The sequence below is a fragment of the Trichoderma gamsii genome (assembly GCF_001481775.2).
Source record: "Trichoderma gamsii strain T6085 chromosome Unknown Scaffold_12.2, whole genome shotgun sequence".
Lineage (NCBI taxonomy): Eukaryota > Fungi > Ascomycota > Sordariomycetes > Hypocreales > Hypocreaceae > Trichoderma > Trichoderma gamsii.
In genome coordinates, this window is record NW_020171349.1 from 352,097 (window position 1) to 374,297 (window position 22,201).

Genomic DNA, 22,201 nt, shown 5'->3' on the forward strand with positions numbered 1-22,201 from the left:
CAAGGCCTGTCCAGACGGGGCCAAGACGGCGCTGAAGCTCGCTGTCGCACACTCACGGCATGGAGGAAGAGCGAGAAGCCAGGCTAGACGTGCTGTGATGTGACCTGTCAAGGGTCCAGGCCGCTGCGTGGCTGTTTGAACGCCATGTTTAGTCGCTTTGGCACAGACTAGCATCGGCAAGTGAATCGAGGCGCCGATAAGATGTAACGCTACCGCTACTAGTAGCAGTAAGTAGTGGGCGTGGCAGCTTTTGCCCTTTTCCAGTTGACAAAAATCTATCTCATTCTCCTGCTTCTGCGAAGCGGAAGCCGAGAAACGCGTCAGTAGGGCGGAGAAGGCGGGCTGTTCGTTGTCCGTGTATATGAATGAACTGAGGCTCTCTATTCGCGCTATCGCTATGAAGGGGGCCCAGACAACACTCAAGGTGGATGGACTGAGCATAGTGGACAAGCACGGATGGACTATCCCAGTTGAGGCTGTTCGCCTACTGCCACTGCCCTCCAGAGAAGTGCAGAAGCGTCCTGTAGAAGCACAGACAGCCGCATCCAACAATTTCGGTCTCAAGCGATCAAGAGCAGAGATACTTTCACTCCAACCCAGTTGAACATGAAGATGCTGTTGGTCCAGGGATGCGGACGGGTGCCAATGCCGCTAACGACGGCAGCCTTCTGGCTAAACAGCATCCTCCTGACTACATGTACGCTTTCCTCTTCCTGAACAGCGGCAGCATACTGTAAGGCTGAAGTGGCCGCAGTTTCCGATAGCCCCCCAGCCGTCGACTTCGTCCTGGTCCTGGTTACAGATTGCGCATTGTGGTGGAATAAGCTGCCGCAAAGGCTCATGGCTGGCTGGCCGGAATTCAGCCTTCTGAGAGGTCCGGCCATGGTCCGAAAACGTGGTGGCTGCAGGCCCTTGTCGCGGGTGAATCGATCTGCTGCTGGTGCTGAGAGTCAGTCGCCACCCGGGGACGCCCAAAGGCCGCTTCAGGAGCAGGAGAACGTGAATCTAGATCTTGCGGCGTGGCTAGTTTTCTGGGGAGTACTGTAGCGCTGCGGGTATTTTAGCTATAGGGTAAATATTATTTATAAGAATATTTGATGTGTTTGTAATTGTCATGGACGGCGTACTTGTAACAGATACTAAAGCCAAGTTGCGAGGTGGATGGCGGAATGGCTGGGCAATATGACAGGGGGGAAAAACGTTGAGGTCGAGGTGAGGGGCCAGCTGTTAACGCCAAGTCCCTGGAGCATGGTGCTTCTGTAGGTCCCTTGGTACATGTACCTATTCTGCGCTGCTCGGACCGTGGAAAACGCAGCTTCCACGGAGCATCGCAGCGTACATGTACGCGATCACCACTAATATTCAAGGTGATATCTCAACCTGCTGCCTGCTAATAGCGCGAATGCTACGCGGAGTATCCGTACACGCTGGAATACTCATCACAGCCTCTCTGACGCTGTCTGCATGCATCTGTCTCACACTAGCCTGCCACACTCTGGATATCGCGACGAATCAATTCCATTTCCACGTTGCAATGCTTCATAGAGTAGGTCCGAGTAGCAATACGCGAACCAGTTGTAGTATTGGGTGCTCACAACCGACGTCAACCGACGTTAAGCAAAAAAAATGAAAAGGAAGAAAAAACGTGCTTTAGATGCTTCACTTGGGTATTTTTAGCTAAGCGATACGAACCAGCAAATATCGCCGAGATGAACGAATCCACTCCCCTGACACACATAAGTAGTTACTACAAGTATGGTAGTACTAGCAATAGTAATGCCGTGCTTAGACTGATCGAAAAGCTGATACAGCGGGACGAGTTTGAGAGCAACGTGGACAGACGGGATCCATAATAAAAAACGAAACCCACGAGGCGGCAAGAGAGAAAAGATAACACGCCGATAAGCGAATGCGAGAAACTGCGACGTTCTTTTCATCGAAGCCTGCACTATTTATATCATCCCGTTTTTATAGGCTAATTTTGTTTCATCGATATTAGGGGTTCGTTCATCATGATCTTGGCGACTCCAAGCCTCGTTACGCACGTATATCAAAATAGAAAGAGAGAGCAGGGCCAAAACAATAACTGAGACCCCCCTTCAAGTCTCGATGCGGATGGTTTTGGGACCCCACCACATTTTGATCAGTTGCCAAACGTGGGGATGGAAAGCTGACCAGAATCCTCTTTGAATGCCTTTTACGCGCATCCAGTCTCTTCTTCTCCGTACGGTTGATGGGCTAAACGGTCGGAGAATATTACAGCGCCATGGCAGTTGCCATGCCCTTTTGAGCTCCAAAAAAGGGTCACGATAGCATCCCCTGGACCTCGAGCTGTTTTGTTTCTACTGGCGACTGGAAACTGGGCTTGCTCTTGCGGCTAAATGCTTCCCTTCCAACCCCAGCTGGTTGAGTACGAAACGACGCCTACACAGCTCATACCTAAATTGTAGCACTTTTCGAAGTCGATAGCTTAGTACTGCCTTTGACTAACAGCAGGGGGTATGCGCTTGCATGTGCAAGTCAGAATTAGGTAGTCAGGCGAGAAAAGAGATAACGGCGTGAGCGGAGTTGCTTCTCCGGCGGGTAGCGCATGAATCAAATCACATACCCCTTGCCCATCACCGCAAGGCAAGGCATGCAAACCTTGTTTCTGGTGCACCCAAAATCGACATGAACATGAACATGGGGTAATGCTACAGTTTCTTTTTGGCTTCTTGGCCTGCCACGGACGCGGTTGACTGAAGCCCAGAGCTCTCGTCTGCTTCTCAGACTGACTCTCACAGCCGAGCTTCATCTGACTTCATCACTGTCCGTCCTCGTACTCACACACGCAAGCGTAAAGGCGGTATGAAGGCATCCCCTTAGCATTAAGTACATGTGCGCTTCTCAGCTCAGCTCAGCTCAGCTCAGCTTCGACTTCGCCCTGCTTCCATTTCAATAGCCTTCTTTAATGACCGCGGCGAGTACACGTCTGCTAGCTCTGCGCAGGGAGAAATAGCAAGGCGTCGTATATACAGCATCGCGTTTAGCTTGAGCTTAAGATGAGGATGTTGCTATACCTGCACTACTGCCTCCATCCGTACCTCGTACGTATCTGACAAATGGCAAAGCTGCATTACCGCAAGCACACAGCGGCTGCTGCTTGGTATGCTTGAAGCAGTAACTCGGAGCATGTGCCAATAAAACAAAGCACATGTTCAGGAGTACAAGGCTTGAGCATCCTTGAGCGCCTTCTCATCGCCAGTTGTATGGAGTAACAATCAAGGGGGGCCTTGCTTATCGATGGCTCGCTTGTCATGGGACGAAAAGCCATGGACCAGGATATCGCCATTTATTTCCTGTTATTGCCCGCCCGGAGTACTGTATATGAGGTTGCACTCCGTAATCACACGCATGCACGGCGCAGGGGGCTCTGCGCTCTATCAGCGAATTCTCCGTGGAGTTTGGTGGCGGAGGATCGAATCGGGGTTCCGCCAAAATCCATCATAGCCTTCTTATACGAGTTTGCCGTCCACATCTTCGCAGCCAGCCTTACCAACAGAGCATCTTCGAGCGCATGCCATTTCGTTCCCACGGCTCAACATCGCATCTTGCGCGAGAATAGAAAGAAGCCTAGGTCATTTTATAACTTGATACAACCCCGGATTCCATACCTGAGCTAAGACGGCGGCTAACGGTGAACATTTCTTAGCGGCGCAATTTCGAGATTGCATGCTCGTCGCACGACACTTCTCTTTGTTGGTGAGCGAAGAGAAGCATTACTAAAGGGTACAGTATTCGCTTCCATATACCACCTGAGATTTCTAAGATGCAATTTCAGGGTGAGCTCCACCGTCTCCGCCCCCAAATTCGCATCGACGCAGCTTCATGGCCGAGCCAAGCGAGCTTAGCCTTGATTCTTAAAAGTTAAACCCCAATCGAGACAATGATCTGCTGGCGGCATGGGCTGGAGCCTTAGAACAGCGGCAAGACGAAAACACCAAATCAAAAACGAGCTCCCGGTAATGAGAGGCTCCACATATGATTTCATAAACGCTTGTGGCGCCTTTGCCACTAATCGTTGGTTGTATCGATCTTTACGCATAAATGAGTTCGTCCACCAACCAATACTTTGGACAACTTATTTGCCTGTCGATGAGTAGGTGTATGATGATTTCTACCGCCACCGACCTCTAGGGGTTAGCTTTTACGAAAGCTTCAGTAAAGAACTCGCCTTCATCACCCCTCGAGAACTTACAAAGGCGTCAGTGCGGAGCAATCTGTGGACAGGCACCAGTAGGTGTATATATCCGTATCTGTGGCAGACATGGATGAGATCATGATGATTTGGCCATCTTGAGTGCTGTAGAGCGCTGTTTCAGGTCGAGTTGCTGCGTCGCCTACACATCGATGACAGCTTCAGCGGGGGTTGGCCTCCGAATTAATATTGCCCTCGGCATTGTGTCACTACGGAAGAGTGCTCCGTGGCACGGTGGCGCCAGGCACAAACAAGGGAGGGTTGCATCAGCATGATGCGGTGGTGCTCCCAGCATCACTTACAAGCAGAGCTGGCGCTAGAAAGGTCCAGGAAGCTCTGCCTCTTCGTAGCTTGCAGCTTGCGGCTCGTGGCTTACATTGGTGAGATTGCCTGTCATATAGCTAGGGAGACGCGCAAAGGTCATCTGATAACAAGACAGAGATGTTTAGCCCGTCCAGCTAATATCCCTAAAAAGACGTGCAATGCCGCCTTGAGACGTTAGCCAGGTCGCCATTCGCTAAGCAAAGTTGTGGAGCTGGTACGTATCCACCTACGCACGATCCCGATCGAGATGGTTTGGCGGGCTGATGACTTCATCGAAGTCATGGTTATGAATCAATGAATCAGGGATCTGGGCATAGATCGAAGCCTCTGGCGTTGCTGTGGCACCCTGTTTGCCCGCTCTCGCTTGACTTGGTGTCTTACGCACATGCCCCTTCCTTGACCAAGGCTTGTTCCGTAGAGACTATAAACTAGGGCAGCCATGCTTTTTTATACTGCGAGAGCGTGAACATCCATCTTCGTAACCGGTGCAGCGGTATTGACTCAACATAAACCATTGAGCTGTACTGCCTTGTTGGAATAGCTGTCTGATATAAGACCCCGAGGAAAGATGCTTTTGTGTGTTTGACACGCCTCGAATCTCGTTTTCACCTTATTACAGTACACTACCGTGGCGCTGCTGAGTAGCTCTCGACAACTTTCCCTCTCATCCATCTTACGACTAGCATCACGCCAGCCACCGGTTCGTTCAATTCGCGGAATGGCTCCCAAGCGGAAGAAAGTGGAGCCAGTTGTAGCAGAGCCACCTGCAGCCAAAGTCCGACGTAGTTCGAGAAAGATCAATGGAGTTATCAACCAGCAGTTCGATGACCTTCATCATCAAGACGATGCACCGAAAGGAACTTTTGGCCTGGCGGGCGGCCCCAGTTTCTCGCCAGAAGCCTTCCAGCGGACAATGAAAGAGCTTGGAGAGATGGGGCTGAAACTTCAGAGTGCAGTAAAAAGACAACGATTAGCTGTGGAAACCTCAGATTTGTCCAAATGCGATCCTGAAAGGGTTCGAGAGGAAGCGACGAGGACCAGGCCGGCCTTGAAGAGGAGGGCAAAAGAGAGCCCCGAGGAAGCTACTGAACAAAAAGTTGTAGAGAAGCCCAAAGTCGTCGAACAGACGGAGACAGCTGATACATCTGAGGCAAATGCAGATGCGGAAACGATCGAAAGGAGTGCCAGACGACCACCGCCTGTAAATAGCGACGTCCTACCATTGCCGTGGAAAGGACGTCTCGGTTATGTGAGTACTGATGCAGCCATGTCGAGATAATCCTGACGACTTTATCGAATGCTGCAGTCTGTTAATCAGCATAGAGGCTAATGCGAGTACGCATAGGCTTGTCTGAATACATATCTCAGAGCAGCTAACCCTCCAGTCTTTTCGTCTCGAACTTGCCGCATTTCTTCAATTATCGATCACAGATATCCCCTACAAGATCCAACACAGCCTGAGCATCCTACAAAAAACCGACCAGACAAGACAAAGCCGCCAGATGTTCAGAGAGGGCTCAAATTTGTACAGGATCTGGGCCTTGCCAATGCCAGAGACATAGTCAAGATGTTGAGATGGAACGACAAATACGGCATAAAATTTATGCGGCTCAGCAGCGAAATGTTTCCCTTTGCAAGCCACCAGGAACACGGCTATAAACTCGCCCCATTCGCTGCTGATGTGCTGGCCGAGGCGGGCAAAGTGGCTGTTGAGCTAGGTCATCGCCTTACAACACATCCGGGACAGTATACGCAAATTGCCAGCCCCAGGAAAGAGGTTGTGACTGCTTCTTTCAGAGACCTCGAATACCACGACGAGATGCTATCGCTGTTAACTTTGCCTGAGCAGATGGACCGGGATGCCGTCATGATTCTGCACATGGGAGGCGTATATGGCGACAAGGCAGCGACTCTGGGTCGTTTCCGCGAAAACTACTCCAGGCTGACGGAAGGAGTGAAAAGGCGGCTGGTTCTGGAAAACGACGACGTTTCGTGGAGTGTTCATGACCTTTTGCCGATATGTGAGGAGCTCAATATTCCTCTAGTCCTGGATTATCACCACCACAACATCATATTTGACTCCAGTGTCCGTGAAGGCACTCTGGACATTATGAGCCTATACGACCGCATAGAAAAGACCTGGTCAAGAAAGAATATCAAGCAGAAAATGCATTATAGCGAGCCGACAGCGGACGCTGTCACGCCACGAGATCGGCGGAAACATTCTGCACGCGTCAAGGTTCTCCCTCCATGCAAACCAGATATGGACCTGATGATCGAGGCCAAAGACAAAGAGCAAGCCGTTTTTGAGCTCATGAGGACGTTCAAGCTCCCTGGATGGGACCTCTTTAACGACGTCGTCCCATATGAACGGGACGACGAAATCAGTAAAGAGGCCATTCGAGAAGCGAAAAGAGCGATTAAAAAGAACAAAAAGAGCGACAATGATAAAGAAGAGAGAGAATTAGACTCTCAAAGTACGATAAGCCCAGAAGATTTTGGCATGGGAGGGCCGCAGAGCCGGGTATATTGGCCGTTGGGCATGGAAGAATGGCTACGCCCAAAGAAGCGGGAGGTCAGTAAGAAAGAGAAGGTGTCTGTAGATGGCGAAGAGTATACTTAAAGAATTCAATCCTGAAAATTGTGAAAGAAAAAAAAAAGAAAAGAAAATGATGCCATAGATTGATGGCTTGTCGCTTATGCACGTCAAATGAGGCGAAGTTGTGAACAACTGCGACGTGTAATCGAAGAGAAGCAACTCCCGGAGAGAGAGATTGTCGGCCAGAGTCATTGTAAGCTTGGCTATTGAAGCCTTAGCAAGATTACTTATAACATCATCTCCATTAAAATAGAATGTATGAAGATTGCAGAACTGAGTATTTCGCTGAGACGTCTCCAGTGCCGAGATCCTAGCGTTTTTGGGCAAGCGGTACGGAGTACTGAAGCTATAGCAGGAGATCCGTGCGAAAGAAAAATCTTTGCGTATCTCTTGATTATCCGCACTGTTAAAAAAAAAAAAAAAAGCTTCGCGTCTAGGTACCTTTTCAGAGTTCTACTCTACACCAGAAATCAACCCCAACTCTCATTTCTGCTACGGCTTTGCTTGAAATCTGTGATTTTGGATTAAATACCTAAGCGGCATTATAGATCCAGCATGTCTACCAATGAATTTCAAAGCCAGACAAAAGCGTTCCTTGATTGGTTCAACTCTCTTCCTGGGTCTACTTTTTCTGAGCATATCGAGATTAGAGATCTACGAGAAAGAAATGCAGGTCGCGGCATAGGTTTGTTGCCCATTGACCTTTGACTGTGGCATTGCAATGGTTAACCAACATTCGCAGTGGCACTTCAAGATATTCCTGCTGACACAGTCCTATTTACTGTGCCTCGAAGTGAAATTATCAATATCGAGACCTCTGAGCTCAGAGCAAAGCTACCCGATGTCTTTCTCAGCCAGGATACTGCCATGGATTTGGATGACAAGCCACAGCAAGATCCCTGGAGCACGCTGATCATCATCTTGATTTACGAGTACTTCAAAGGAGACCAGTCGAAATGGAGGCCATACCTTGATGTCCTTCCAGCATCGTTCGAGACGCCCATGTTTTGGTCTGATGCTGAAGTTGAGGAGCTTCAGGCGAGCGCCACACGATCAAAAATTGGCAAAACCAATGCTGAAGAAATGTTCCACGCAAAGATTTTGCCCGTGATCCGTGGAAATCCTGACGTCTTCCAAGCTAGTCAGGCCAAGAGCGATGAAGAGCTTATCCAGCTAGCCCATCGCATGGGCAGCACGATAATGTCATATGCTTTTGACTTTCAGAATGAAGACGAAGAAGAAGAGGATGATTCTGAAGAATGGGTCGAAGATCATGAGACCAAGTCTACAATGGGTATGGTGCCAATGGCTGATATTCTCAACTCTGATGCCGAGTATAACGTATGACTCCGTCTACCCTAAACACATTCTCCTCACGGCGACTTAGTTACTCACATCATGTAGGCACATGTCAATTATGGAGATGATGCCCTCACCGTGGCAACGTTACGGACTATCAAAGCGGGCGAAGAGATCTTGAACTACTACGGCCCTCATCCTAACTCTGAGCTCCTTCGTCGCTACGGCTACGTCACTCCGAAACACTCTCGTTATGATGTCGTCGAACTTCCATGGAAGATGATTGAAGATGCTTTGACAGCAAACCTGGGCCTATCAAGTGAACAGCTTGAAAGCGCAGTGAGTTCTACTCTAGTATTAAATCCTTTTGTTTGAACACGTGCTGATATTGAATAAGCGAGAGTATTTGGACGAGGACGAATTCGAAGAGACATTTGTCTTGGAGCGAGAATCAGATGAGCCTAATCCAGATGGCACTTTTGCCAACCCAGCTAAATTTAGCGACATGCCAGAAGATCTCCGGGAGCAGCTCAAATCAATGCTCAAGGCTATTCGCAAAGTGGATCCATCATGCATTGTCGACAAGCGAAAACGTGACGAGATTCAGCATACTGTACTCATCAAGGCGCTTGACGCCCTCACATCACAGTATCCGACGACAATTATAGAGGATGAGCTCATTCTTTCGGGCAGCAACCTTAGCGAGCGGCGCAAAGCCGCTGTCACAGTGAGGCTTGGGGAGAAACGATTGCTCCAAGAGGCTAGAGTCTTTTTATCGGGGATCGCTTCCGATGCCACTTTGGACGATGCTCCAGCACCGAACAAGAAAGCTAGGCGGTAAGACTGAAGCGACACATCAGTTTATGCGGCCAACCTTCGCCATGATTGCTTTTTGGCGTTCATTGACGGGATGGCACTATAAGCGGAATAATTGGGCCAGCATTGGCACTTTGGCCGGCTAAAAGATATATCAACTGTGTGACAAGGCAACCAGCCTGGTCGAAATCGGTTTACCATAGTCTGGAGAGCCTCAGATCCACAATGATACATGGATGCGAACCACGACAAACAACGCCTTGCAAGGCAACCAAATCAGGCAGCCTCAGTGACTTCGTCGAACATATTTTTCTCTCTTATGTCTCTCGTTCCCTTTCTCATAAATAGAACTCTTTCACTCAATCGCCATACTCTTCAATCCTACTCTTGTTTGCATTGAAGCGAACTACTTTTCGGCGCGCAATCTCCCGTTTCATTATTTTGCCAGTGCTTGCATGTTTATGCTAAATTCTACAACCCCTTTCAGTTCTTTTCAAAATCGAGTGTAACCGTATTGTATCACATCATCCGCCAGCAGTACACGCGGCGTCAATCGCGCGTCTTACTGATTGAGGAGAGTATAGGGGATTCCAGGTGAGCAGACACAGAGTACAGCCAATGTCTAATCAGTACTAACAGCTCGAGAAAGCTGTGGTGCATTTAACATTCACCGCTTTATCGACATATCTGCTATACCTTACGATGGGGGCCTAAGGTTGCACGACTCTACCGGCGTATGCAACTGGTTACACATGCCTAGGGTGGCCATTCGAAGCAGCCATTGGATTACCAAGAAAATCAATGTTGTCGCTAAATCTCGTGGAATAAGGCAATCATATTCAAGCGGTGACATGGAGCTATGCGTTTTCAACGTTTCATGGTGCCTTGGGCTCCGACTAACAAGACATTGTACGAGCCCTGGTCTACGAAACGTTTTAGCACCCTCATATTCAGGCTGACATATAATTCAGAGACTCTCGGCAGCGGAGAGTGCCCTACCCGACAAATCCTGGACGTTGACTGGGCAAAGTCTGATGTCAATGGCCAGCTTTCGTGTAACCCTCCATCATATGGAGTTGCAGATCTCAAAGCCGGACTTTCATTCAGCTGTTGGTGCCCAGACAATGACGAGCTTGCTAAACCTTTGCGTTCTTCTGATACCAATTTTTTTTTTCGCCCCTCATACTGAGAGGTAAAAAGCCTGCTGCTAGTTTTGGCTAGTGCAAAATGATAATATGTCAAGGAGATGGCGGCTTGTCGCATTCGTTTCGTATTGAGATGGACCACTTCAGCATAGCGAGTTACAATACTTTCGCACTTTATACAACCTCCGGACCCCACACACGTGTGCTCAGACCGGGATTCCTCGTCATCCATGTTGCTTTGCTAGCATCAGTCGACAGCATTCAATTTCCAGCCGATGGGGGGCAAACGGGGGAACACCCTTTCGGCCGCAGCCTTGCTGCCACGACGAGCAGTGATAGGCCCGTTCCAAGGTTTAACAGTGCCCAAGGTCCATAATCCCTTCTGCCCCGGTTAGCTGATGTATCTACTATTGGTCCACTGCCCCCAATGGGTGTTCAGCTTTTCTCTGCGACACTTCTGGCCCAGGTAGGTTCTGGAACCAGCAAGCCTGCCTCCACTGGACTATCGCAAAGATCCCGGAAACCACTGTTGGTGGCGGTAATGTACAAGAAGCCCGGTATATTCGACATATGGCCGCATTACAGCAGCGGAATAGCAGCGCATCTGGCATATTCCGCTAGCTTACCATACCGCTGGCATTATCGTGAAGGTCTTGTGACCGGTGGTTGACGAGATGGTGTTGTGTACAGCTGGCAGGGAAGGCTCGCTCTCGTGGGACATTTCGAGAGAGCCCAACCGCCTCTTCACATGCCGCGAGAAGCGAGAAGTGCCAGCGGGGGTGAAGGAGCCAAAGAGAAGGCTAGAGGTCCAGTGGAATGGCAACTTGCTCTCACCGGTTCATCGATGGTTGTCCACGAGACACTGCCACTTATGTACGTCGACGTCAACTTTGTGCTGGCTCACCCCTTGGCTGGCTTTCAGCCGCAATTCCGCTCGGAATGCTTTGTTTCCTAGCCCGATCTCATTACCAGCAGTCGGCTATCTTCATCGCATTGTGACATTTGATTCCATGCATCTCAGCGCCCAACCTTGACCGGTAATTAATATTGACAACACAGCCTTGGGCAGCGATGCCTGTGGAGTTGGTCGGAGGGCCAGAAGAGAGTCCAGAGCCGCAAGATCATAATATATAGGTCTACACCGCACTTTTGAAACTCCAAATATCATCTTTACAGGCTAGTTGTATCATTGACTTGCTACCTCGTTTGAGGACCACTTTTGGACGCGTTCATTTATATCATACGTTGGCGAAAACAAGCACACTTTATGTCTAGCAGCGTGAGTTATTCATCTTGATGATCGACGACACGAACTATCTGCCATTTGCCATTTCCCTGTTTCTATCTACTCTTTCATGGAAGTGTATAGAGTACTAATATGCAGTACTGTCGCAGACCAAAACCTCGCATAAGCATGCGGGGCCCCATGCCCATGGTAGCCGTAGCAGCAGGGCTACTGGGAGCAGCAGCAGCATTCACCTTCCCAACCATAACCCAACGAGCTTTCTCTTTGTAGTCAATAGGCTACACGTGCGATTAGACGAAGATCTGCTGAATGGAGATCCCTGGTACAACCGTGTGCCACCGACTGAACCCCGCGGATTTGCCGGCGAGAGCTCTAGCTATGTCATGAGATATCACAATGGCCAAGTAAAGGTAGCTCGTGGATACGGATGGTGGCGGGGAGACTTTGACGGAGCTGCCTGGCCTCCTGGTATCATTTGCATGGTTGACACTGATGGGAATCCTGTTTACACCGACGAGGGCCAGCTACAGTACTGCCAAAGGTACAAGGAGCTTGCCGTGTATTCGTGCAATCCCCTACTCCCTATCGTTGTTGATAACGGAGACCCGCTGTCCAGTAGCGCCCAGCTGGATCGAAGCCCTCTGCTCTTCTTTCATCCTCCTTCCCAGCCAGGGGTATCGCAGGCAGTGCATCCGGACAGCCCTATGGGACAGGGCCCTACACCATGCAAGTACGTTGCCGGAGCCAACCCCAGCTGGATATCCAGTCTGGTGCCGAGGACATACCGCAATCCCTATACTACGGCTACGTCAGTTGGCCTTGCCGGAGAGCTTCCCATTGTTCTCGGCCTGATGGCGTTTAGCGAACATGCTTCTGCTTCTGTGACGCAAACGTTTCTGGGAGATGGTGCGGCCCATGGTAGATGGAGAGATGGGTTCTGGCGCCATAATGATGCGCCGAAAGGCTGTAAGTCTTTCACCGTTTTTTTCCCTTTACATTCGTGGCGTTGTTTGAGGCATTTGTTCTGCAGGTTCTAGATACTATTGTGTCATTGAAGTCGCAGGATGCTAATGATATAATAGACGCCCTCTCTGCCCAAGAAGACCCACGAGGGTTCTTCATCTCCATCTATCTTGACCCTGAAAATACAGACTACTCCACTGCAGCACACCTTACTGAAATGGAATGGGGAAATATTCTTGTCTGGGATATCAAATAACAATCCTGAAGCGACGATTTTTTTTTTCTTTTAACGAATGCTTCTTATTGCCTTCTCTTTTCTTTCTCCTTTCTGTCTTTCTCTGGATTTTCGTTTCAGTTTTCGATTTATTCGCCATGTTTCACTTTTTTGTTATGAAATACGATTCAACTTGATTACGTTTTTTATTTGAAGAGATGGACAACACATGATACGTTACAGCCTCGTTTAGGAGCATCTTGGATTGACCTGCTCCTTTATGACGAATGAGGCTTAGAATTTCTGCTCTCTCTCTCTTACCTTGCTATTGCTTTTTCGCAACAGTTCAATCAACAACAGCACTTTGAGAGTTTTCACGTTTTTAGGATAGCTTCAATCTGCAAATCTGGAAATGAATTTTAACGAAAAAAAAAAAGGGAATTGAGCTTGAGTAATGTGAATTTCAATTTATTCAGTGCCATCCTGTCTTGAACGTTATATCGACATAATAGCCCTCTACGTCTAGATCAAACCTTCTTCTCTTTTCCCATCTTCTTTTCCATAAACAAATCTCATGAGTCCCCATTAAATCGCTATACTGTGAAGACTCTACATGAATATAATAACGACTTCTTGCCGCCTCCCCCTTTCCCCTCATCACGCTCTTTTCGATGCCGCTAGCTTTAATGAAAACGAACGGCCTGTTCGCTGGAATTACATACGTCTCGTTTCCTTACACTGTCGTCCTTCTCATGTGTTTATTTGTATATCAAAATTGAGATCCTTTTAACGGTTTAGACCACGTCAGGCAGTCGAACAGCGATGTCGCCGGATTGCGTGATGTATCGGACCCAGGGGAGGGAAGGATATTGAAGCTTGATGAAGAATTAGCACTGGGTACATATACCAAGAGATTTGTTACTTAGAAGGCTTACCTTGGGCTCAGTAATCTTGAGATATCGGACCTGGATTCCACTTGTTGTAAAGTAAGGAATCTCAAACTTGACTTGGATAGGTCGCTTGGCTCCCTTGCCGCCAATTCCACCCATGCTGCCTCCAAATCCACCCGTCATTCCACCACCGTGCTCGTCGTCTCCTCGCACGCTAGGAAGACCAAGTTCCGCGCGCATGAGGAACTCCTTGTTGCCGCCAAACTGCTTAATCTTCCAGACAATGGCGCTCTGTTCGGGGGCGTAATGCACAGAGCCAATGTTTGTCCTGAAACGAGGGGAGTCGGCATCATCGGGCACGGGGACGATAATCTCGACATTGTTGGCCGTGCTTCGTCGCTTGAACTGAGCCTTGGCCTTTAGCATATATTCAATGCGGGAGCCAGAGTGGGATTCAACGAGACACTCGACCCAGATCAGGGGCTTGACTTGGGTGTTGAGGCGGTAGGACATGAGTTCAAATTCGCCATCGGGGGGGATGAATGAGATCGTTCGGTCGTTTTCGAAGCGGGAAAGTCGAACGCATTGGTGGAACTTGACGTCTTCCATCTCAATGGCCTTGCCGCGCGTTGTTCGGCCGGTTGTTTCAAACATGACTTTGTCGTTGAGTCCCAATCTTAGTTCGGGCATTCCACTGAGGTAGCACTTCATCTTGATGGCACCGAGAATCTCGCTCCTTAGCACGTTTCCGTTGGCGCTGACGAGGAGGTTCAAGCTTTCGACAACGTCCAGGAAAACCTCGTTCTTGCGGTAGCGAATACCCTCTGATCGCCAAGACACGGCATTGGTTACGGCGATTGGCGGGCGTGCCTGGATCTCCAGCTTGTGTGACTCTTGAGTGATGTACTCTTGCAAGATCTTGGACTCGGTGGTCTGGGGATATCCAAAGTCCATCATCTCATCGAGGAGCTCGTAGATGACGACGAAGTTGTCGCGGATGGATTCCTCTTCCAGGGCCTTGAAGTACTCGGTGAAGACTTCGACGACCTTGTGCAGGAAGAGCAGGATTTCGGCGGCATTGGTGTTGCGCTTCGTTAGCGCCAGGAGGTAGAGGTTGTTGTGGCGGATGTATAGATACTGGATGCACACGTGTTAGACGCTTCTTCTCTCGAGAGGCTGTTTTAACGTCAAGCCTTGATTGCGGGGGTGTCTGGACAGTTACGGACATTAATTCCTTCGTGGGAAAAGCATGGCGGAACGGCTGATGATTCTTCTTCGGCTTCTGACAAGAGGACGGGGAACTTTTCGACGGCGGACATGGGGATGTCACCCCTATAGTTTCGAGCAAGGAGGGTCTAGCAGACATCATGTTAGACTGAGCCGGGCCAAGCAACGAATGATGCTCTCATGTTCCCGGATTCACAGTACCTTGCCCTTGAGATCCAGGAAGAAGAGTGCAGACGCCATGGTGGATGATGATATGAAGATGACAGCGGATGTTTAAGCGGCCAGGAGATGTGGCGGGGAGGAGGGGCGCTCAGAGGGAAAGATTCGGAGATTGGCACGCCGGCCAGGGACTGAGAACGACGCGAAAGGCTCTGGTCATACAACAGATCACAGGCCTCGGGATTCTCTCTGGCTGGACGGGACGAGTTCAGAGCAAGGCGGGTATCATGGCGGCTTCGCGACTACGTAGCTGGAAATTAGGCCCCTACGAATCGGACAGCTGAGGGCCTATTGCGGGACAGGGATAGTAGCTGCAGCCGGCAAAACAGCGGCATGTCTGGCAAGATAAGGGTCACGTGGATCAATCTTTTGTTCCTGAGCAACCCCACTACTGGAAAAAAAAAAAAGCTATGAATAGAGATTTTTCGTCGGTTTGCTTTTCCTCTTCTTCTTCTTTTCCTCTCCAACGCACCCTTTTAGACAGTGCAGCTCATCTTTCACCTGCGATTGGGTGGCATTCTGCCATGACAGTCGCGGAGCCGTGGATGAGTTAGCGATTTCGAGGTGCGGAGAGGAAGGAAACTTGTTTTTCATATTTGGTTCTTTAAGAGCTGCCCGCGTGTGTCTCCTGCTCTTTGGGCGGGATTTGATTGCTTGGGCGGCGTCAGAGGGGCCGGACATTTTACCATTGATGGAAGCGACTTGTTAATTTGTCCATGTCCGCTAGACTGATGTGAAAGAAATTTCCTTTCTTCTGGATGACATCGGCTTTTAACGTTGCGCAGCGCTGGACAAGTTGATAGTGATTTCTGCTGTAGACGGCTCCCACACCTATAGCCTCTCTAGCTCTATGCGGCATGGGCGGAGCATAAACAATCTACGAGAGCTTATACTTGACGAGCGAGCTTCCGCCATCGGACCGGCTTCGATAACATCGCACTGCGCGAAGACGGAATCCAGCCTGTGGCAAGCACTGCGACCCAACAAGATTGATATGAAGGCAACCTACAGTACGGAAATATTCCACGCTACTACCTACCCATTGCTCAATAAGGGGCGACGTAAAAAGGGCATGTGATGGCTGAAAGCTAGCAGTGTGCCGAGTGGCATCAGTGATCGGAGCTTTTCTGCGAATAGCTATCTGGCCGTCTGAGACAGGCCGTGAACATTGTTGGGGAAGACGTCAAGGTGCCTGTGCTAGTACCCGATTCTACTGCCTGATGATGCTGCGGTCCTGAAGCTATCGGGAGATGTGTCTGGCGTGGTGGTGTGCCTACTCTGGTGAAGCGAGCGGCCCCTGCTACTACTGCTGCTTTTCTTCTTCTGAGACGACGCAACGCAAGGCAACGTAGGTAGACGATGCCGTACAGTTGGTGAATGATACACAGTATAGAGTACATACATGCGTGTAAGCACAAGATATCCGAGATGTCTCATCCGGGGTCCCCGCATTTGAAATCAGATTCGGGGTAACTGTGAGGCCTTGATCAGGCCTTTTAGCGACGCCCATCTCCTGCTACACAGCTTAAGCTTTGTTGGGAACTGTGGCTGTTCAAGCATTAGTTTGGAGTGCATGTGCTGGAAGCGCTACCAGGAGCCCGTGCCTCGCCATCGCGGCCGCCTCAGAAGGGGTAGTCCACTGCCTTCTATTGGGAGAATGGAGATGAAGAGTGCCGACGGCTTCAACTCTACGAGGGCTTCCCCACACCTGGCGCGTATTTTGGTGAGAATTCTCATGGCCATGTGAACATCAAGCCCTCCTTTTGATACGGTTAGTGGCTCCAAGTTGCCCCTACGGCCCCCCACCAGAACGAGAGTGCAGGCATTCCAATCTTGCCAGTCCCAGTCAAAGTGAAGACTGCCACATGCGGTACGCACCAAGTTCCAGGCATGGAGTGCGACAAGCGGTGGGAGGGGAAAAGCACATGAAGGCCAGGCCAGGCCAAGCAAGCAGGGATTTGATTCCGGTGGGGGCAAAAGTTGGAGCAGAGAGCAAGAAGCGTCACATTGCATGTGATTGTGTGCTCTCGTTTTCCCCCTATGAAACACTCAGGCACGTGCTTGGGAGCTGGCTCGAAGCGGTCCCGAACGCCGGTTTTTTTTGCTGATTGGGGCTTAAATTAGCAGCAGTGACAGCAGGACTATTGGAGGATTGGGGAAAGATGGCGACGGCAATGGCTCCGGCTGCGTCTTGGGGGGGAGGGCGACTAATGTAGGATTTCGACTTTAGCCGTCATGCCAAGGGCGAAAGAGTCCAAGTCGTCGCGAAGCAAGTGATGGGATGCCAAGCCCAAGAAAGCTGTTGGCGAGGATCAATCCGCCTCCCAGGCCGGGCGGGAGATTGCAGAATTAATTGGCTTGATTCATCGCGATGGGCTGCAACAGGGATGACACAGGCCGTGCTGTCAGTGGTGAATTGAGCTGCAGCCATTTCAATCAGCTTCCATTTCCAATCCACGTCGGCGCAATGTCTTGCCTCCATGTGGCATTCTGGCAGCGCCACCCAACGGGACAGCTGCGAGCGAGCGAGCGAGTCTTCTTTTCTGCGTGTCCGTCCAGTATTGCATGCAGCAGCAGGCATCAGCCATTCAAAAGGCCCATGGAATATTCGCTCTCTCTTCCATCTGCAGCTCGACCGAGCACATGCAAGCTTCATGACTTGTGGCACGGCATCCACCGGGACTGCCCCATAACTCCCCCCATCAGGGCCCCAGTGATGGCATAAACAGCTCTGTCCGCATGTTCCAGGACCCGGCGCCCTCTCCAAGGACCCTGCCAGACCCTGCAGAAAATGGGGGGAATCCGGTCTCAGCGCCTGACCTGGGCCCTCGCGAGAGGTACAAGTGCTCCGGTAAGAGGTGCTCCGAACAAGCAGCCTAATTGCTCTAGCAGCCACCGCCTGGCCCAATGCGGTGCTGAAGCATCGACATTTGCGTTAGTGCCAGGTCTCGTACGTAACAGCCACCACACCACGGCGTCACAGAGTTTCCTCGAAGCGGACGATCCAACGAGGCAAGTGTGTAATTGTGTAGAGTAGAAGCCGAGTCCGGGAAGCAAGTTTAGACAGCGACCATCCCATCCTGTTGAAGTAATAGATTGCAGGCTGGCATCAGCATCAGCATCAGCATCAGCATCAGCACCAGCGTCCAGGTGGTGAGCAACAAGGAAAGAAAGAAGAGAGAGCGCGAGATGAAACAGATCAAAGTGTGCAGATTCATAGGTGCTGACCCCAATATCTCGCTGCTTTGCTTGTGATCCAGGTACCGAGTGACACGGCGGGTGCTCTCTCGTCTCGACTCTTCCTGACTCGGCGCGGTGAGAGTGGATTTGCGCTGCTCTGGCTATTTTTACTTCCACCTCCATTCTTATGCCCTCTGCATCTTTTTTTCCATTTGTCTGTTTCCTCAGCAAAAGGGAAAAAAAACCGCTCCCCGGGCTCAGTGCTACTCTGCAAAGCACTTCAAGAGGACTGCCCTCGTCGGCTGTGTTTGCCCAGCCCAGGCCTGTAATTGCCGTCCCTCCCCGGCTCTTCTTATCACGACCGTCATCATCATCATCGCCGTTTGCTATCCACGTGCCCAGGCCACCCCGGGCTGTTCAGATCTGTCGTCTCCTTCATTTCTCTCACGCACACTCTCCTCGTCTCCTGTTTTGGTGTGCAGTGCAGACTTGTTGTTGGGCAAAGGAAAGCTACAGCAGCAGATCGAAGCCATCATCGTCACTCACTCGTTGCCACTTTCATCACTATTTTCTTTCTCTACTCCCGTTTTGCCCTTTTGCTGCGCTTTCTTGGCTAGCAGCGCGCACCATAGCCCGGCGATTATTCCCGCCAGACAGAAACCCCTGCTGCGTGGCTGTTAGCATGCATTCAATTCCATTACCAATTGCTGCTACAAGTACATAGTACCGCTACCCGCAGTCAGCTGGAGCCCGTTTTGCTTGCGTGCTTATCAGCCGTTTTTTCTCCCTCTGCCGCAGATATGGACCGCAATCACATGCATCGCCAGACGCTTCCCAGCAGCCACAGCTATCCACATCCAGCTTCGGCCGGTCCGCCCTCCCTCGGATCATCTCTGGCACCACTGCCGCCGCCTCTGCCGCCGCGACCTCAACCTCGACTCCCGCACATCGACGCCTTCGCCTTTGACCATCGCGACGCACCATCGGATGCCAGTGCCAGCCCGCCGCCCATGCGAACGCTGTCGCCGCGGCCATTGACGCAGCTCCCGCCGAATTACTCGCAAATCCAGCACCACCACCACCACCAGCCTCCCCTTGCGCCGCTGTCGCTGCCATCGTCGTCGCCTTCGTCGATGCACAGCCATCGCCAGTTCGCGAGCCCGCCCGAGTCCGACAGGCTTCCTCCGCTGGTGCGCCATGACGGCGACAACCGCATCCTGCCGTCGTTGAGCAGCATCACCGGCGACATTGAGCCGCATCGCCCTCCCCAGCACCAGCACCTCCACAGCCCGCCGCCGCCGCTGCCGCTGCAGCCAAACCACTGGCCGTCGTCCTTCAATGCTTCGTCGGCCGCATCACTAAACTCGTACCGACAACCACCGCCGTTTCCCACGCCCGACAGCCCTGCGACAGTCATGGACGTGGACGGCTCGGCAAGCATAGCGAGTGCGACTTCGCCCTCGCCGGATCGCCTCTACGAGGGGACACCGACACCGAGCAGTCTCACGCTCGACGACCCGGACGTGCGACTTGCCGCCGAAGCACTGGGCGATTTGAGAGCAGGTGAGCCATGTGGACAAGATCAATCTCGCTCCCCCTCATGGTTCAATGGGAATACTAATCAAGTGCTTGATTACACAGACTTTGTATCATCACCACCCGACACCTCCTCACTGCCTCCCATGAGCCCACCCATCGCGTCGTTCCAGCCCCAGCAGACAATGCCCAAGTCACCAAACTCCGAGCCTCTGTTATCGCTCCTCACGACCGCTCATCCCCTCGTCACATCTACCATTGGCGGCGCCAGCTCAGCATATGGTGGCGTCAAGAACTTCTCTCCGCGATTCAAATCGGGCGCCGAATATGTCGAGGGCTACTTGACTCCCCTTGCCAACACCGTCAACTCTGTCGGCAGAGTGACGGGCGTAGAGGGAGGCGTACGATGGTTCCTTGGCTCTGGCCGTCGACACCCAGCGCCCACCTCAGACCCCGACCCGAACAGTTCCAACAAGAGACGAAGGACAGGAGAGAGCAGTAGAAGCAGCAGCAGTGGCGATCTCCGAGGGTCACCCGACGCCAGCGGTCTTGATGACTCGGCGTCTGTCGTCTCGTCAAAGACACCTCGCCGTTTATCGACCGCCAGCACCGTAGACACGCTGCCAGCCTATGACGACCTGCGCTCGCCTGCGTACTCTGAGACGGCACCCGCTACTCACAAGCCGCCAAGCAGCCAGCCGTGGCAGACTCGTCTGATGATGTCTACGTCGGGACTGAGTGTTGCCATGAGCGCTGAGAGTCTGCGCAGTTTGAAGTACTGCTTGCGCTGGCTTCGATGGACCAACGATCACATGAACAGGGCCATTCTGAACCTGAAACACACATTGGAGGAATTAGAAAAGGCGGAGAAGAAAGAACAGTTGGAGGGAGGACCATCCACGGGCGACTCGGATGATGCCGGGGCTATGGATGTCGATGGCACGGAACAGAGCGTGCAGAAGCCAAACCCATCACGAAGTGAACTCGCCGCCAAGATCAACAGCCTCAAGGGCGACATCCTCAAGACGCTTCAAGACGTCATCAACAACGTGTCGAAATACGCCGGCGGCGCGCTCCCCGAGAACGCTCGAGTGCTTGTTCGCCGCCACCTTACCAGCCTGCCACAGCGCTTCCGCCTTGCCACCATGACTGAGAGGCAATCGGACAACGCCGACAGAGACGGCGACTCTGCGTTGCGCGAGGGTGCGCAAAAGGTGCTAGTCTTGGCCAAAGAGGGTCTCGACATGGTTACACAGGTGACGGGCGTTTTGGACGGGACGATTGTGAGCGCCGAGCAGTGGTGCGAGAGAATGGGGAAGAAGCGAAAAGATGATGGAGAGGAGGAACAGACTGCGGATGTGCAACAGGTCGAGTTGAACACCGATGTAAAGATGGGCTAGGTTTGACGGACGATGCTTTGAAAGAAATTCCGATTGTAAATGGGATCCAAAGGGGGAGCGGTTGTATGAAAAAGCGACATCAACACAACAACAGACTGCGGTTGAAAAGCCCATGGGCAGAGAGATATCCAAGCAGCGGCGCGAGAGACGAGATAGGGCGACAACAGGACTTGATCTTGTCTCTCTGGTTGGGGCCATGATGAAGGAGCCTGAAGTGCAGAGAGCACAACAGTGAGAATGATTCGTTGACATGACGACCAGTCGGTTCTCAAGATGTTTTTTACGTGCTTCTTCGCGACTGCCCACACATATTCCCTCGTTTATACTTTTTTCCTTACCTATCTGGAGTTTGCCATTTTCGTCCAGATGATGTCTCAAATGTGTAATCTATGACTTTTGTTGGACAAGGGAGCTAACGGGACATTCTTTTTTCTATTTCTTTGAGCGCTGATTCTATACTCTTGTTTTCCTCTTTTTTTTCGTCCATGTTTCAATTCTGTGTTTGAGACAAGTCGATGAGCGATATCTTCCTTTTTCTTTTTTGTTCTTATTCTGTTACTCTATGTATTTATTTGTATTTTTCAAGCTCCAAGAAAAAGAAAGTAGCAAAGATGGTTATTGTTGGGATATGGGAGATGCGGGATGCGGGATGCGGGATGCATGATGCATTACTTGCGAGACAGCAATTGATAATTTTCATTAAGGTCTTATTTGTCATTTTTTTCGTAAAGGGATGATTTGTAAGTGATATCCATGCGTACTGTATGGCGTAGATTGTAGATCTTGTTCACTCTCATATCCCTGGTTTGGTGTTGTTGTGAAGCTGCCCTACCAAGACCTATGTATGTAAAACATCTATGAGAAGAGAAATACGAAGCCAGTTAAAACTTCCCCTTAGTTCTTTGT

The 22,201-nt window shown here is 50.9% G+C and overlaps 5 protein-coding genes across 5 annotated transcripts; 4 read left to right on the plus strand and 1 right to left on the minus strand.

The window, feature by feature from the left end:
* Positions 1 to 5,279: 5,279 nt before the first annotated feature.
* TGAM01_v204296 (UV-damage endonuclease) lies at positions 5,280 to 7,184 on the plus strand (the record flags this gene model as incomplete). Its single annotated transcript, XM_018808589.2, has 2 exons — positions 5,280 to 5,810; positions 5,907 to 7,184. 2 exons carry the CDS (start codon positions 5,280 to 5,282, stop codon positions 7,182 to 7,184), a joined length of 1,809 nt encoding a protein of 602 aa, XP_018658245.2.
* Positions 7,185 to 7,715: 531 nt separating this feature from the next.
* TGAM01_v204297 (hypothetical protein) lies at positions 7,716 to 9,300 on the plus strand (the record flags this gene model as incomplete). Its single annotated transcript, XM_018808590.1, has 4 exons — positions 7,716 to 7,845; positions 7,903 to 8,501; positions 8,565 to 8,798; positions 8,857 to 9,300. The coding sequence occupies 4 exons, from the start codon at positions 7,716 to 7,718 to the stop codon at positions 9,298 to 9,300; spliced, it is 1,407 nt and encodes a 468-aa protein (XP_018658246.1).
* A 1,547-nt stretch (positions 9,301 to 10,847) lies between these two features.
* Positions 10,848 to 12,885, plus strand: TGAM01_v204298 (hypothetical protein; the record flags this gene model as incomplete). Its single annotated transcript, XM_024549390.1, has 4 exons — positions 10,848 to 10,886; positions 11,118 to 11,293; positions 11,944 to 12,632; positions 12,749 to 12,885. The coding sequence occupies 4 exons, from the start codon at positions 10,848 to 10,850 to the stop codon at positions 12,883 to 12,885; spliced, it is 1,041 nt and encodes a 346-aa protein (XP_024405854.1).
* A 752-nt stretch (positions 12,886 to 13,637) lies between these two features.
* Positions 13,638 to 15,200, minus strand: TGAM01_v204299 (adaptor complexes medium subunit family protein; the record flags this gene model as incomplete). Its single annotated transcript, XM_018808592.1, has 4 exons — positions 13,638 to 13,718; positions 13,779 to 14,870; positions 14,960 to 15,088; positions 15,162 to 15,200. 4 exons carry the CDS (start codon positions 15,198 to 15,200, stop codon positions 13,638 to 13,640), a joined length of 1,341 nt encoding a protein of 446 aa, XP_018658248.1.
* Positions 15,201 to 19,159: 3,959 nt separating this feature from the next.
* On the plus strand, positions 19,160 to 21,295 carry TGAM01_v204300 (hypothetical protein; the record flags this gene model as incomplete). The annotated part of the gene is made up of 2 exons (XM_024549391.1): positions 19,160 to 19,922; positions 20,001 to 21,295. The coding sequence occupies 2 exons, from the start codon at positions 19,160 to 19,162 to the stop codon at positions 21,293 to 21,295; spliced, it is 2,058 nt and encodes a 685-aa protein (XP_024405855.1).
* Between the last annotated feature and the right edge of the window lie 906 nt (positions 21,296 to 22,201).